The 14352-nt window shown below is 36.5% G+C and overlaps 1 protein-coding gene across 1 annotated transcript in view; it reads right to left on the bottom strand.

Moving 5' to 3' along the window:
* Positions 1-12122: 12122 nt before the first annotated feature.
* The window catches only part of LOC124369982 (ras suppressor protein 1-like), a 47392-nt gene continuing 45162 nt past the window's right edge, over positions 12123-14352 (bottom strand). Inside the window, exon 2 of the mRNA XM_046828222.1 lies at positions 12123-13371. Coding sequence (XP_046684178.1) covers positions 13278-13371 — 94 coding nt within the window. The 3' untranslated portion in view covers positions 12123-13277. The remainder of the gene's footprint in view (positions 13372-14352) is intronic.

Genomic DNA, 14352 nt, shown 5'->3' with positions numbered 1-14352 from the left:
AATTCCAACTGCCCTGCAAAAAGTAAACACAACAAAGAAGACAGGAATCTTTTATAAAAATTAGTATTTGACTATTTTTAGCCAGTGCTCATTAATTGCAATTATTGATATATTTTAGGTTAACAATTAATTCTAAATTCATAAACATTTTTACTAGTGTTCCCTATACAGGGTGACCATTAAGTCTTAGGACGACTTTATAGCTTTTAAACGACAAGAGATATCGCAACCAAATTTGGTATACCGTTACTGGAAATTGTAAGCTACTTTTCTGTGTACATGGTGGTCGGATTTCACCTTTGGGGGACGGCCCGTCGGGGGTTATAACAAAATCTTTAATGACAGCCTAAGTTGAGTTGTACATAATTTTTAAATGTCTACTTGAACTGAAAAACAATGCCACAAACCGGACTTCAAAAGGTTGATCCAGTCAGAAGAAATCGCTGTTCAAAGTTTAAAAAATGTTTAATACCATTATTACATAAGAAATAACTAATACTGTAGCTGTTAGAAGTTAAGGGGAATACTTAGTGAACTCATTTAAAAGTAGATGTTCAAAATGTTTCCTTTCGGTCGTCTGGCAATGGGCTAACCGGTTATAAAAGCCGGCTACTGCATTTTGTATGTATTCTCGTGGAATAGCTTGAGCTTCATGTGATATCCTATGTCTGAGTTCGTTCAGATCTGTAGGCTGAGCTCGATATACTTTGTCCTTGATGTAGCCCATAGGCAGTAGTCAAGCGGAGTTAGGTCAGGGGAACGAGCCGGCCACTCAATCGCACCACGTCTTCCAATCCACCGGTGTGGGAATACTGAATTCCATCCGGCGATCAAAATCATCTTCGCTTAGTTCCTGCAACATGGTAACACGGTATGCTTTGAAACCAGACTTCTTTAATAATTTGCGAACTGGTTCACGACCTATTCCATGAGATTGTGCTGCTGATATAACTGATTCGTTTGGATTTTCAATGAAAGACTGAAGAATGTCTAATGAGCCGTCTTCGTCTGTCACAGTACTTGGTCGTCCAGATCTGGCTCGATCCTTAACGTCTAACAGGACATTGTCTGCAAAGCGAGCAACTGTGTACTGTGCTGTGGATTTATAAATAGGGAGCTCTATCAGGAAAAGTAGCATTGAATAAATGTGTTACTTCTGCAAACGGTCTTACATTATCACCCCAGCCGCGCATCATTAAGAGTTGTAATTCTTTCACGCTCACTAAGCGACATCTCTTAAAACTTATAACTTACAGTAACAGGATATGGCTGCAAAAAGTACTGTAGCTTGAGTGGAACTGATAAGTGAACTGATAGACAGATAACAGCCATTATGGGGAAGTCCACTGGATGGGAAACCCTGACCTAGAGGCACTGCTTTCACTTTTCATTGTACTTCTTAATGCAGCAGGTTTTTCTGATTACACATAGCACATTGTCAGATGGCCTAAAGGAAACATTTTGAACATCTACTTTTAAATGAGTTCACTAAGTATTCCCCTTAACTTCTAACAGCTACAGTATTAGTTATTTCTTATGTAATAATGGTATTAAACATTTTTTAAACTTTAAACAGCGATTTCTTCTGACTGGATCAACCTTTTGAAGTCCGGTTTGTGGCATTGTTTTCAGTTCAAGTAGACATTTAAAATTATGTACAACTCAACATAGGCTGTCATTAAATATTTTGTTATAACCCCCGACGGGCCGTCCCCCAAAGGTGAAATCTGACCACCATGTACACAGAAAAGTAGCTTACAATTTACAGTAACGGTATACCAAATTTGGTTGCGATATCTCTTGTCGTTTAAAAGTTATAAAGTCGTCCTAAGACTTAAAGGTCACCCTGTATATTATGATGTATTGTCAACAGTTTACAAAATGTTTATTATTAATATTGTTGGTTGTTAAAAAACACAGAAAATAGTTCTAATTTACTCAAAAGTTTTGGATTAGTAAAATTAGTAGTCGTACTACTTATATTGTCATTATAGCTTACTTGAAATTATTATCTAGTTCCTTATCAGAGAAAGACACAATAACTTGAGTTTGGGGAGGCATGTGTAACATATTAATATATATATATATATATATATATATATATATATATATATATATATATATATATTTATATATATGTATATATCACACAGCTGTTATCCATAAAGCCCATTACTTCTTTGTCTACTCCATCTATCACGGCATGAAGCACTGCATTTAGTTTAAATACAGTATGCACATTGAATTGTTTCCAAAGGGCATTCTGCAACTGAGAACCACACTGACGATCATTGCTCTCTGCTACCAAAAGGACATAATGTTATTTACATGTTTGCCTACTCCACTCATCACTGCATGATGCTTAGTATATGAGTTCAGTACAGTATGAACATTGAATTGTTTTTCAAGAGCATACCGCAACAGAGATCCACAGTGACGACCATAGCTCTCTACTACCAGAAGGACATAATGTTATATACTTGTTTGTCTACTCCATCCATAACTGAATGATGCTTAGTATATGACTTGAGTACAGTATTTACATTGAATGGTTTCTCAAGGGCATCCTGTAACAGAAATCCACACTTATGACCATAGCTCTCTACTACCAGAAGGACATAATGTTATATACTTGTTTGTCTACTCCATCCATAACTGAATGATGCTTAGTATATGACTTGAGTACAGTATTTACATTGAATGGTTTCTCAAGGGCATCCTGTAACAGAAATCCACACTTATGACCATAGCTCTCTGCTACCAGAAGGACATAATGTTATATACTTGTTTGTCTACTCCATCCATAACTGAATGATGCTTAGTATATGACTTGAGTACAGTATTTACATTGAATGGTTTCTCAAGGGCATCTTGTAACAGAGAACCACACTGACGATCATTGCTCTCTGCTACCAGAAGGACATAATGTTATTTACATGTTTGCCTACTCCACTCATCACTGGTTGGCGCTTAGTATATGAGTTCAGTACAGTATGAACATTGAATTGTTTTTCAAGGGCATACCGCAACAGAGATCCACAGTGACGACCATAGCTCTCTACTACCAGAAGGACATAATGTTATATACTTGTTTGTCTACTCCATCCATAACTGAATGATGCTTAGTATATGACTTGAGTACAGTATTTACATTGAATGGTTTCTCAAGGGCATCCTGTAACAGAAATCCACACTGACGATCATTGCTCTCTGCTACCAGAAGGACATAATGTTATTTACATGTTTGCCTACTCCAGTCATCACTGGTTGGCGCTTAGTATATGAGTTCAGTACAGTATGAACATTGAATTGTTTTTCAAGGGCATACCGCAACAGAGATCCACAGTGACGACCATAGCTCTCTACTACCAGAAGGACATAATGTTATATACTTGGTTGTCTACTCCATCCATAACTGAATGATGCTTAGTATATGACTTGAGTACAGTATTTACATTGAATGGTTTCTCAAGGGCATCCTGTAACAGAAATCCACACTTATGACCATAGCTCTCTGCTACCAGAAGGACATAATGTTATATACTTGTTTGTCTACTCCATCCATAACTGAATGATGCTTAGTATATGACTTGAGTACAGTATTTACATTGAATGGTTTCTCAAGGGCATCCTGTAACAGAAATCCACACTTATGACCATAGCTCTCTACAACCAGAAGGACATAATGTTATATACTTGTTTGTCTACTCCATCCATAACTGAATGATGCTTAGTATATGACTTGAGTACAGTATTTACATTGAATGGTTTCTCAAGGGCATCCTGTAACAGAAATCCACACTTATGACCATAGCTCTCTGCTACCAGAAGGACATAATGTTATATACTTGTTTGTCTACTCCATCCATAACTGAATGATGCTTAGTATATGACTTGAGTACAGTATTTACATTGAATGGTTTCTCAAGGGCATCCTGTAACAGAAATCCACACTTATGACCATAGCTCTCTGCTACCAGAAGGACATAATGTTATATACTTGTTTGTCTACTCCATCCATAACTGAATGATGCTTAGTATATGACTTGAGTACAGTATTTACATTGAATGGTTTCTCAAGGGCATCCTGTAACAGAGATCCATACTGAGGACCATGGCTCTCTGTTACCAGAAGGACATAATGTTATTTACTTGTTTATCTACTCTATACATCACTGCTTGAAGCTTAGTATTTGGCTTGATTACAGTATGAACATTGAATTATTTTTCAAGAGCATACTGCTACAGAGATCCACACTGAGGACCATGGCTCTTTGTTACCAGAAGGACATAATGTTATTTACTTGTTTATCTACTCTATCCATCACTGCTTGAAGCTTAGTATTTGGCTTGATTACAGTATGAACATTGAATTATTTTTCAAGAGCATACTGCAACAGAGATCCACACTGAGGACCATGGCTCTCTGTTACCAGAAGGACATAATGTTATTTACTTGTTTATCTACTCTATCCATCACTGCTTGAAGCTTAGTATTTGGCTTGATTACAGTATGAACATTGAATTATTTTTCAAGAGCATACTGCAACAGAGATCCACACTGAGGACCATGGCTCTCTGTTACCAGAAGGACATAATGTTATTTACTTGTTTATCTACTCTATACATCACTGCTTGAAGCTTAGTATTTGGCTTGATTACAGTATGAACATTGAATTATTTTTCAAGAGCATACTGCTACAGAGATCCACACTGAGGACCATGGCTCTCTGTTACCCGAAGGACATAATGTTATTTACTTGTTTATCTACTCTATACATCACTGCTTGAAGCTTAGTATTTGGCTTGAGTACAGTATGCACATTTGAACTGTTTATTAAGGTTATCCTGCAACAGAGATCCACATTGACGACCATGATAGCTCTATATATATACAACCAGAAGGGCATAATGTTATTTGCTTGTTTGCCTATTCCATCAATCACTGCATGATGCTTAGTATTTGGGTTGGTTATAATATGCAGATTGAATTGTTTCTCAAGGACATCTTGCAACAGAGGTCCACATTAACGACCATAGCTCTCTACTACTAGAAGTGCATGTTATTTGCTTGTTTTCCTATTCCATCAATCACTGCACGATGCTTAGTATTTGGGTTGGTTACAGTATGCAAATTGAATTGTTACTCTAGGGCATCCAGTAACAAAGATCCACACTGAGGACTATGGCTCTCTACGAACAAAAGACTTAATATTATTTACTTGTTTGTCTACTCCATCCATCACTGCATGAAAATTAGTAAATGACTTAAGTACATTATGCACATTGAATTGGTTCTCAAGGGCATCCTGTAACAGAAATCCACACTTATGACCATAGCTCTCTGCTACCAGAAGGACATAATGTTATATACTTGTTTGTCTACTCCATCCATAACTGAATGATGCTTAGTATATGACTTGAGTACAGTATTTACATTGAATGGTTTCTCAAGGGCATCCTGTAACAGAGATCCACACTGAGGACCATGGCTCTCTGTTACCAGAAGGACATAATGTTATTTACTTGTTTATCTACTCTATACATCACTGCTTGAAGCTTAGTATTTGGCTTGATTACAGTATGAACATTGAATTATTTTTCAAGAGCATACTGCTACAGAGATCCACACTGAGGACCATGGCTCTTTGTTACCAGAAGGACATAATGTTATTTACTTGTTTGTCTACTCCATCCATAACTGAATGATGCTTAGTATATGACTTGAGTACAGTATTTACATTGAATGGTTTCTCAAGGGCATCTTGTAACAGAGAACCACACTGACGATCATTGCTCTCTGCTACCAGAAGGACATAATGTTATTTACATGTTTGCCTACTCCACTCATCACTGGTTGGCGCTTAGTATATGAGTTCAGTACAGTATGAACATTGAATTGTTTTTCAAGGGCATACCGCAACAGAGATCCACAGTGACGACCATAGCTCTCTACTACCAGAAGGACATAATGTTATATACTTGTTTGTCTACTCCATCCATAACTGAATGATGCTTAGTATATGACTTGAGTACAGTATTTACATTGAATGGTTTCTCAAGGGCATCTTGTAACAGAGAACCACACTGACGATCATTGCTCTCTGCTACCAGAAGGACATAATGTTATTTACATGTTTGCCTACTCCAGTCATCACTGGTTGGCGCTTAGTATATGAGTTCAGTACAGTATGAACATTGAATTGTTTTTCAAGGGCATACCGCAACAGAGATCCACAGTGACGACCATAGCTCTCTACTACCAGAAGGACATAATGTTATATACTTGGTTGTCTACTCCATCCATAACTGAATGATGCTTAGTATATGACTTGAGTACAGTATTTACATTGAATGGTTTCTCAAGGGCATCCTGTAACAGAAATCCACACTTATGACCATAGCTCTCTGCTACCAGAAGGACATAATGTTATATACTTGTTTGTCTACTCCATCCGTAACTGAATGATGCTTAGTATATGACTTGAGTACAGTATTTACATTGAATGGTTTCTCAAGGGCATCCTGTAACAGAAATCCACACTTATGACCATAGCTCTCTACAACCAGAAGGACATAATGTTATATACTTGTTTGTCTACTCCATCCATAACTGAATGATGCTTAGTATATGACTTGAGTACAGTATTTACATTGAATGGTTTCTCAAGGGCATCCTGTAACAGAAATCCACACTTATGACCATAGCTCTCTGCTACCAGAAGGACATAATGTTATATACTTGTTTGTCTACTCCATCCATAACTGAATGATGCTTAGTATATGACTTGAGTACAGTATTTACATTGAATGGTTTCTCAAGGGCATCCTGTAACAGAAATCCACACTTATGACCATAGCTCTCTGCTACCAGAAGGACATAATGTTATATACTTGTTTGTCTACTCCATCCATAACTGAATGATGCTTAGTATATGACTTGAGTACAGTATTTACATTGAATGGTTTCTCAAGGGCATCCTGTAACAGAGATCCATACTGAGGACCATGGCTCTCTGTTACCAGAAGGACATAATGTTATTTACTTGTTTATCTACTCTATACATCACTGCTTGAAGCTTAGTATTTGGCTTGATTACAGTATGAACATTGAATTATTTTTCAAGAGCATACTGCTACAGAGATCCACACTGAGGACCATGGCTCTTTGTTACCAGAAGGACATAATGTTATTTACTTGTTTATCTACTCTATCCATCACTGCTTGAAGCTTAGTATTTGGCTTGATTACAGTATGAACATTGAATTATTTTTCAAGAGCATACTGCAACAGAGATCCACACTGAGGACCATGGCTCTCTGTTACCAGAAGGACATAATGTTATTTACTTGTTTATCTACTCTATCCATCACTGCTTGAAGCTTAGTATTTGGCTTGATTACAGTATGAACATTGAATTATTTTTCAAGAGCATACTGCAACAGAGATCCACACTGAGGACCATGGCTCTCTGTTACCAGAAGGACATAATGTTATTTACTTGTTTATCTACTCTATACATCACTGCTTGAAGCTTAGTATTTGGCTTGATTACAGTATGAACATTGAATTATTTTTCAAGAGCATACTGCTACAGAGATCCACACTGAGGACCATGGCTCTCTGTTACCCGAAGGACATAATGTTATTTACTTGTTTATCTACTCTATACATCACTGCTTGAAGCTTAGTATTTGGCTTGAGTACAGTATGCACATTTGAACTGTTTATTAAGGTTATCCTGCAACAGAGATCCACATTGACGACCATGATAGCTCTATATATATACAACCAGAAGGGCATAATGTTATTTGCTTGTTTGCCTATTCCATCAATCACTGCATGATGCTTAGTATTTGGGTTGGTTATAATATGCAGATTGAATTGTTTCTCAAGGACATCTTGCAACAGAGGTCCACATTAACGACCATAGCTCTCTACTACTAGAAGTGCATGTTATTTGCTTGTTTTCCTATTCCATCAATCACTGCACGATGCTTAGTATTTGGGTTGGTTACAGTATGCAAATTGAATTGTTACTCTAGGGCATCCAGTAACAAAGATCCACACTGAGGACTATGGCTCTCTACGAACAAAAGACTTAATATTATTTACTTGTTTGTCTACTCCATCCATCACTGCATGAAAATTAGTAAATGACTTAAGTACATTATGCACATTGAATTGGTTCTCAAGGACATCCTGCAACAGAGATCCACACTAACGACCATAGCTGTCTGCTACCAGAAGGACATAATGTTATTTACTTGTTTGTCTACTCCATCAATCACTGCATGAAACTTAGTATATGGCTTGGTTACAGTATGCACATTGAATTGTTTTCCAAGAGCATACCGCAACAGAGATCAGCACTGAGGACCATGGCTGTCTGCTACCAGAAGGACATAATGTTATTTACTTGTTTGTCTACTCCATCAATCACTGCATGAAACTTAGTATATGGCTTGGTTACAGTATGCACATTGAATTGTTTTCCAAGAGCATACCGCAACAGAGATCAGCACTGAGGACCATGGCTGTCTGCTACCAGAAGGACATAGTGTTATTTACTTGTTTGCCTGTTCCATCCATCACGGCATGAAGCTTAGTACCTATATGACTTGAATACAGCATGTACATTGAATTGTTGCTCAAGGGCATCCTGCAACAGAGATCCACATTGAGGACCGTGGCTCTCTACTAACAGAAGGACTTAATATTATTTACTTGTCGTCTACTCCATCCATCACTGCATGAAGCTTAGTATTTTGGTACTTTGTACTTAGTACAGTATGCATATTGAGAGGGAAACATGATTTTTCCGGACATTTGCCACCGTTCAGTGAAACAAGAAATCAGTAACACTACGTTTCGAGATCTGCAATCTGATCTCTTCTTCAGGTAAAGAACTAACACCTAATACATAATTAGAAACTAAGTTAAAATAAATAAATCTTACCACAGCGTTGTGGCACGCCTAAGTCAGGAATCACAACCACCATGTTGTTTGTCAACTTCACTAACTCTAAAACATGCACTTAATAAAAAACTATACACAACACTAATCATTAAAACTGAAGACGTATTGTGACCTGTATTCCGTAGTCCAGTTGGTAGTTAAATTGGCAGGAAGGTTCTTATCTTGGTTGAAGATGTCTGATTTTTTTCTACTCTGTGTTTTGGTGGTAATGTAACGACCCCGAACCCAATTTTAACAATAATTCAAGAAATTATGCTTTATTTGGTTATATACAAATTTCATTCATTTAGTAAAATTTAACTAAAGACATAATAATTGTAAAGTGTACAGCACTGTTGAGGAGGTCAGCAGTAAGACTGCTGACAATGCAGAGTCAGCACCTGCGTGTGCTGGGAAGCTAGTCTAGTTCAGGCCTCAGACTCGTAGACATGTAACTCTCTGTCGCCCTATTATAAAACTTTTCTAAATTCTTTCAATAATGTAATTCAATACTTTATATCATTCAGAAGTGCTCTCCCCTTTTTTAACCAATGTAAATTGTGTGATTTCTATAAATTAATCATTAATAAACAGTGTTTTTAAAATTCAAACGTTGTTGCACAAACTTTATTTCTTTTTCCGGAATCATCCGGTGGTGGCAGCGGATACCAATTAATCCCCAAATCGGTCGCGTTACAGTAACTCTCTAATTAGTAAATGAATCTGACCATGCTATCCACGGTGTTCTTTTTTCCCTCCTACTGGTTTAGTTCTGATCCGCCATCCCGTTCACCACCGTGGGTGCTCGCTTCCTAATTGTCTACTTTGGTTCTTCGATCGTCGGCTGGCCGTCTGTCATTTGTAGACTGGCAACAACATGAAGTTGCACACTGTTTACTGTAGCATAATGTAAACAAGATAATGTAAGCAATTTTACTCACGAGAACTGTCGCAAGTACTTGCTACAGGTGCATCGCTGGTTGTCCCGGGAGTCCAGACAGTCTGTTCACACACGACAGTGATGTCTCGGCAATGTTTATAATTGACATTTTAATAGCCGACACTGTTCTCCAGGTCTTGTAACCTACTGTCCGGCACTGGTTGCGGCAGCGCTCGTGAGAGCTCTTGCGCCCGTTTAGACTAGCGATTTTAGTTGGACACAAAACTTGCGCCATTTTTTGTCGGTGTAAAAGCAGTTTAGTCGAGATTCGGATGTGACCGTGATATCAAAACATAATACAAATTTCTTTGTTTTAACCTATGTAATTTGATAAAAATCGTATCGTGTGTGAGGAGCAATCGTTCATAGACCAGCCGAGGCCGCGATACGAGCGGAGACTTAAAGTTTAATGTTTGTGTTGTACATATGGGGAACACCCGACACTAGTCATGGCAGACGTGAGCAGCAGGGCAATACCACACGATGGCGCTTGTCCACCACCAATTCTAAACATTAAATGTTTCTCCTGCCGCTCAACCCTCAGCTCAGTCTGTCATTGCTGTGCCATAGGACTCAAACGCCCCCTTCTCGACGTTATTTGTTGTAACTAACCCACTACTCTCTTCTCCAAAAGGTATCTTATTAAGCTTTGTATAAATCCAACTGGCATTCTGGTGTACTAAAAAACCTGAGCTGCACCTCTTATCAAACCGTCAAACATTATATTATTCAACGAACCGAACTGTGAAGCCTGTTTATAACACTGTACATTTTAGACCTGTGCTATCTATCTAACACACGTCTTTCCGAAACACTATTTTCTCTAAAGAATAAGAGTTGGACAACTTCGTCCGGAGACCCCACTTCGGCGACTGAATAATACTTCAGTACAAAAAACCCGTTTGTATCACGGTTACTACCGCTCTGCGCGGTAACCGCTAAAACCGTACCACTAGTTAAGTGCAGAAGTCAGAAACGATCAGTCGGCTGATTTCAATTGTCCAATGCAATGTTACGTATTTTTTAGGGGGGCAGAGGCTTGCCACGGCACAGGAGTAGAACTAACCAAGATAAACATACCACACTTGTGAAGGTAACCTTAGATCAACCGGCGTCAGATGTAGCTCACGAACATATATCGATCTTCATTCACAATTTCACGAGCCACGTCGTGTAAAATACGATGTTTCGTGATTAATCAGTTCTTGATTCAAGAAGCTGTCAAATTATGTCTTGATCTTATAAGTTTTTGGAGACGGAAGAATCATTTTTGAAATTTTTCCCAGTTTTCAGAAAAATATTCAGTTTTTTCCCGGCCACCCCATTATAAAAAACCAGTTACAAATGATAAGAACAAAATTTGATTCAATGCAAACCTGTTAACCATCGAGAGAAATGGCAAATACACTGACTTGGCAATAAACAACCACAGTGTTCCTGAGCATCTTGCATAAAGCCAAAACTCTAAATTCCGCTGGCTGTCACCACTGGCAGTGATGATAAGAGAATAACCGATTTTGAGTGAACAGGTCTACATTTCAGAGGGTCTATTCTTGGGGTTACTTAAACAATTCTTAGTTGAAAAGGCGTTTTAACTCTTTAGAATTTTATAACTTATAACAACTGGATCTGTAAAATGTATCAGATAGAATAGTTTTAATTATGTACATAAGAACTAATGGATTTATATTTCATTTCTCTGTATAAATAGTAGCTACTAGCATTTATACATGTAATTTATGACTAATGCATTTTAGTTTTCCAGTATCATACTAGTATCAAGCCTTCACACTCCTCATGTTACTATATTGTAACAGCAAATGAATAGAGATGATTTGATTTTACATAGATTTAAAGTACAGTCTGTACAGGTCGGATTCAGTAAATGATAATTACATTTTAAGGGAAGAGTAAAATGTGCCCATGCTCAAATTCTTAGGGTTCAACGAGTTTATACATAGTTTCCTATAAAAAATCTAATCTCAAAATCTAAAGTTTGAGTAAATATGCTTGCTTTGTCATCTCAAGACGGTTTCTCAACATTATTGATGTATATTCATGGAATAAAGATTATTCTCATCTCTCTCTCTCTCATATGAGAGTGCAACTAAAGGTGTTCTCAATGGCAAGGGTTGTTTTAATATGATCAATTGTTCTGTTGCAAGGTTTAAAATAAACAAAACTATTTTACACATAGTTAAAGGAAAATAAGATCACATATATAATAGCAAACAATTTTATTTCAAACATATTAGTAATAAATTAAATTACTTGCATGCCAGTAACAAAGGTAACTAATACTAATAAGGCAGTAGTTTAGCTATTTTTAAGTACAGTAATCATAATGTTCTTATTTTAGTGGTTGTAAATAATGCACTTTAGGTTTAATTTGTTTATTTAGAACATCATTATTTATTATTTTCAATAACAATTAATTAGTGTATTAGAAAAAAGACATTAAAGCATAACATAATGGAAGTATATGATAAATACAATGTGTTCAGTACTAAAACATTAAAAGTGGTAGTAAATCGTACGTATTCTAGTTTTGCAGTTACTTATATACCAGTTACCAATATTAAAACAAACAAAGCAGTATGACAACCAATTTATTAGTTTTACTTTAAATGATTTCTTTATAAAATGTTTTTTACTATAACATATAGAGTACAATTTAAAATATTATAATTATTTACAATTTATGAAGTTAATAACTTTTTCTCATAACTGATTTCCAGGAATTCCCAAGTATTTTATTGAGAACAGAATTTTGAAATTTACATTTAGCTATGATTAACCCTTAGCTAACATCATACTGGTAGATGGACACAAAAAACTAATACCTTCCAGTCAAGTGGAATCCTATGTTTGGATTGCTTGGTTTCCCAGAAACATATGATGTTTGTTATGTGAGTATATATCTTCTTCTATATCCCGTCTCATAGAAGTGTGATATTTATTAACCAACAGTATTATTCTCCTTTTAGACTGTGTTATAATATGTTTGTGTGCAATTTGATATTTTTGTAATTTTTCCAATTGTGTTTTATAATTACAAAATGGACTCTGAAGACTTAGCTCTTCCCGCCTGTTGTATGGAAAACTTACAAGTGTTGTTATTAGGCAAATAAAACTGTTTAGTGCTCAGTTTTGTGTTTATACCCTCAGGCATTTCATGCTTGTTATGTAAATTTTTGACACAAATCCAGGTTAATCTCTTAAATTCCTATGTGTTTCTAAATCAAACAAGGAACAAAGAACTAACTGAAACCCGAGAAAATCTGGAGGACAATAAAATCAAATCTATTTAGTTTGGAGCGAGTCTGACTTATTAGTAGAAAGGTTAAAACTTCAGAGAGATCATGAGAGTTGGTTCTTTAGCTCTTCTGACGCTGGCGGGAAATCTTTTGAGTTTTGTCGTTCAGTTTTGGTGGAGGTGGACCCCTTGCTGCTACATGGCGGCTGTACACACTGCAAACCATAATGAATACAATAGCTTTAATATTGAATGCACAAATAATTTTAGTATAAAATAAATATGTGGAACACAGGCCTTCTGACAAAATATCTCTTCTAGGACATTTTCAGGACGGTTGACAATATATTTTTGCTCTATATACCGGGTTAGTTTTTTAAAGTGATCCAATAGCTAACTTTTTAATTACACTACTTAGCACCACACTTTAAATTTGGAACTTGCTCAATTTTAAGTTTCACTCAGGGATACACTTTCAAATTTCTTTAAGATGGCCGTCATATTCCAATATGGTGGCCACTTTAAAATCTGTTATGGAACACCCTGTATTTTATGTTGTTTTTTAGATTCTACTCTACAAAATAAGACATTTTTGCTTGTGAGAGTTTTTCAATATCTATAATGGTTCAGGAGCTACGTGCACTGGAAGTTTTCATCATCAGTGGCATGAACTCTTAAAGCACGTTTAATCAATGTTAGTTTTATGTGTTGTTAGTGTTTTGTTATGTGTGTAGTTTGTATGTGTTTTGATATTAGACATATTTTACGCTGAGCATTAATCATTTTGCTTTGATATTCATTTAACTTTTCGACTAAATGTTTAGTAAAAAAAGATTTGGGTTAAAAAAAGATTTCAGAAGCAGCGACTTAGATAGATCACAGTTAAACAATTTAACACATTTAAAGAATACAAATTTTATTGAACACATTTAAAAAATTATTTAAAGAATTATTATTGTAATAGCAATACCAAAACAAAGGACCTGTTCTAATAGCTTAGTAACTTTACAATTTCAAATCAAATGTTCGAAGTGCCGCCCTTCTGTCTCAATTCACTTTCTGAGTAGTTGCACATGCACTCTTTGTACCATGATTAAAACGTCTTCGCCAATTGAGCTGCACTCGTTGCGTATCCTTTCACGCATGTCTTCGGGAGTTGTAGGGGGCGTGCGGTACACCTTATCCTTTATGGCTCC

This window comes from Homalodisca vitripennis, chromosome X (assembly GCF_021130785.1).
Source record: "Homalodisca vitripennis isolate AUS2020 chromosome X, UT_GWSS_2.1, whole genome shotgun sequence".
In the NCBI taxonomy this organism is placed as follows: domain Eukaryota; kingdom Metazoa; phylum Arthropoda; class Insecta; order Hemiptera; family Cicadellidae; genus Homalodisca; species Homalodisca vitripennis.
The sequence above is the reverse complement of the archived record's forward strand: the minus strand, read 5'-3'. Positions and strand labels throughout refer to the sequence as shown.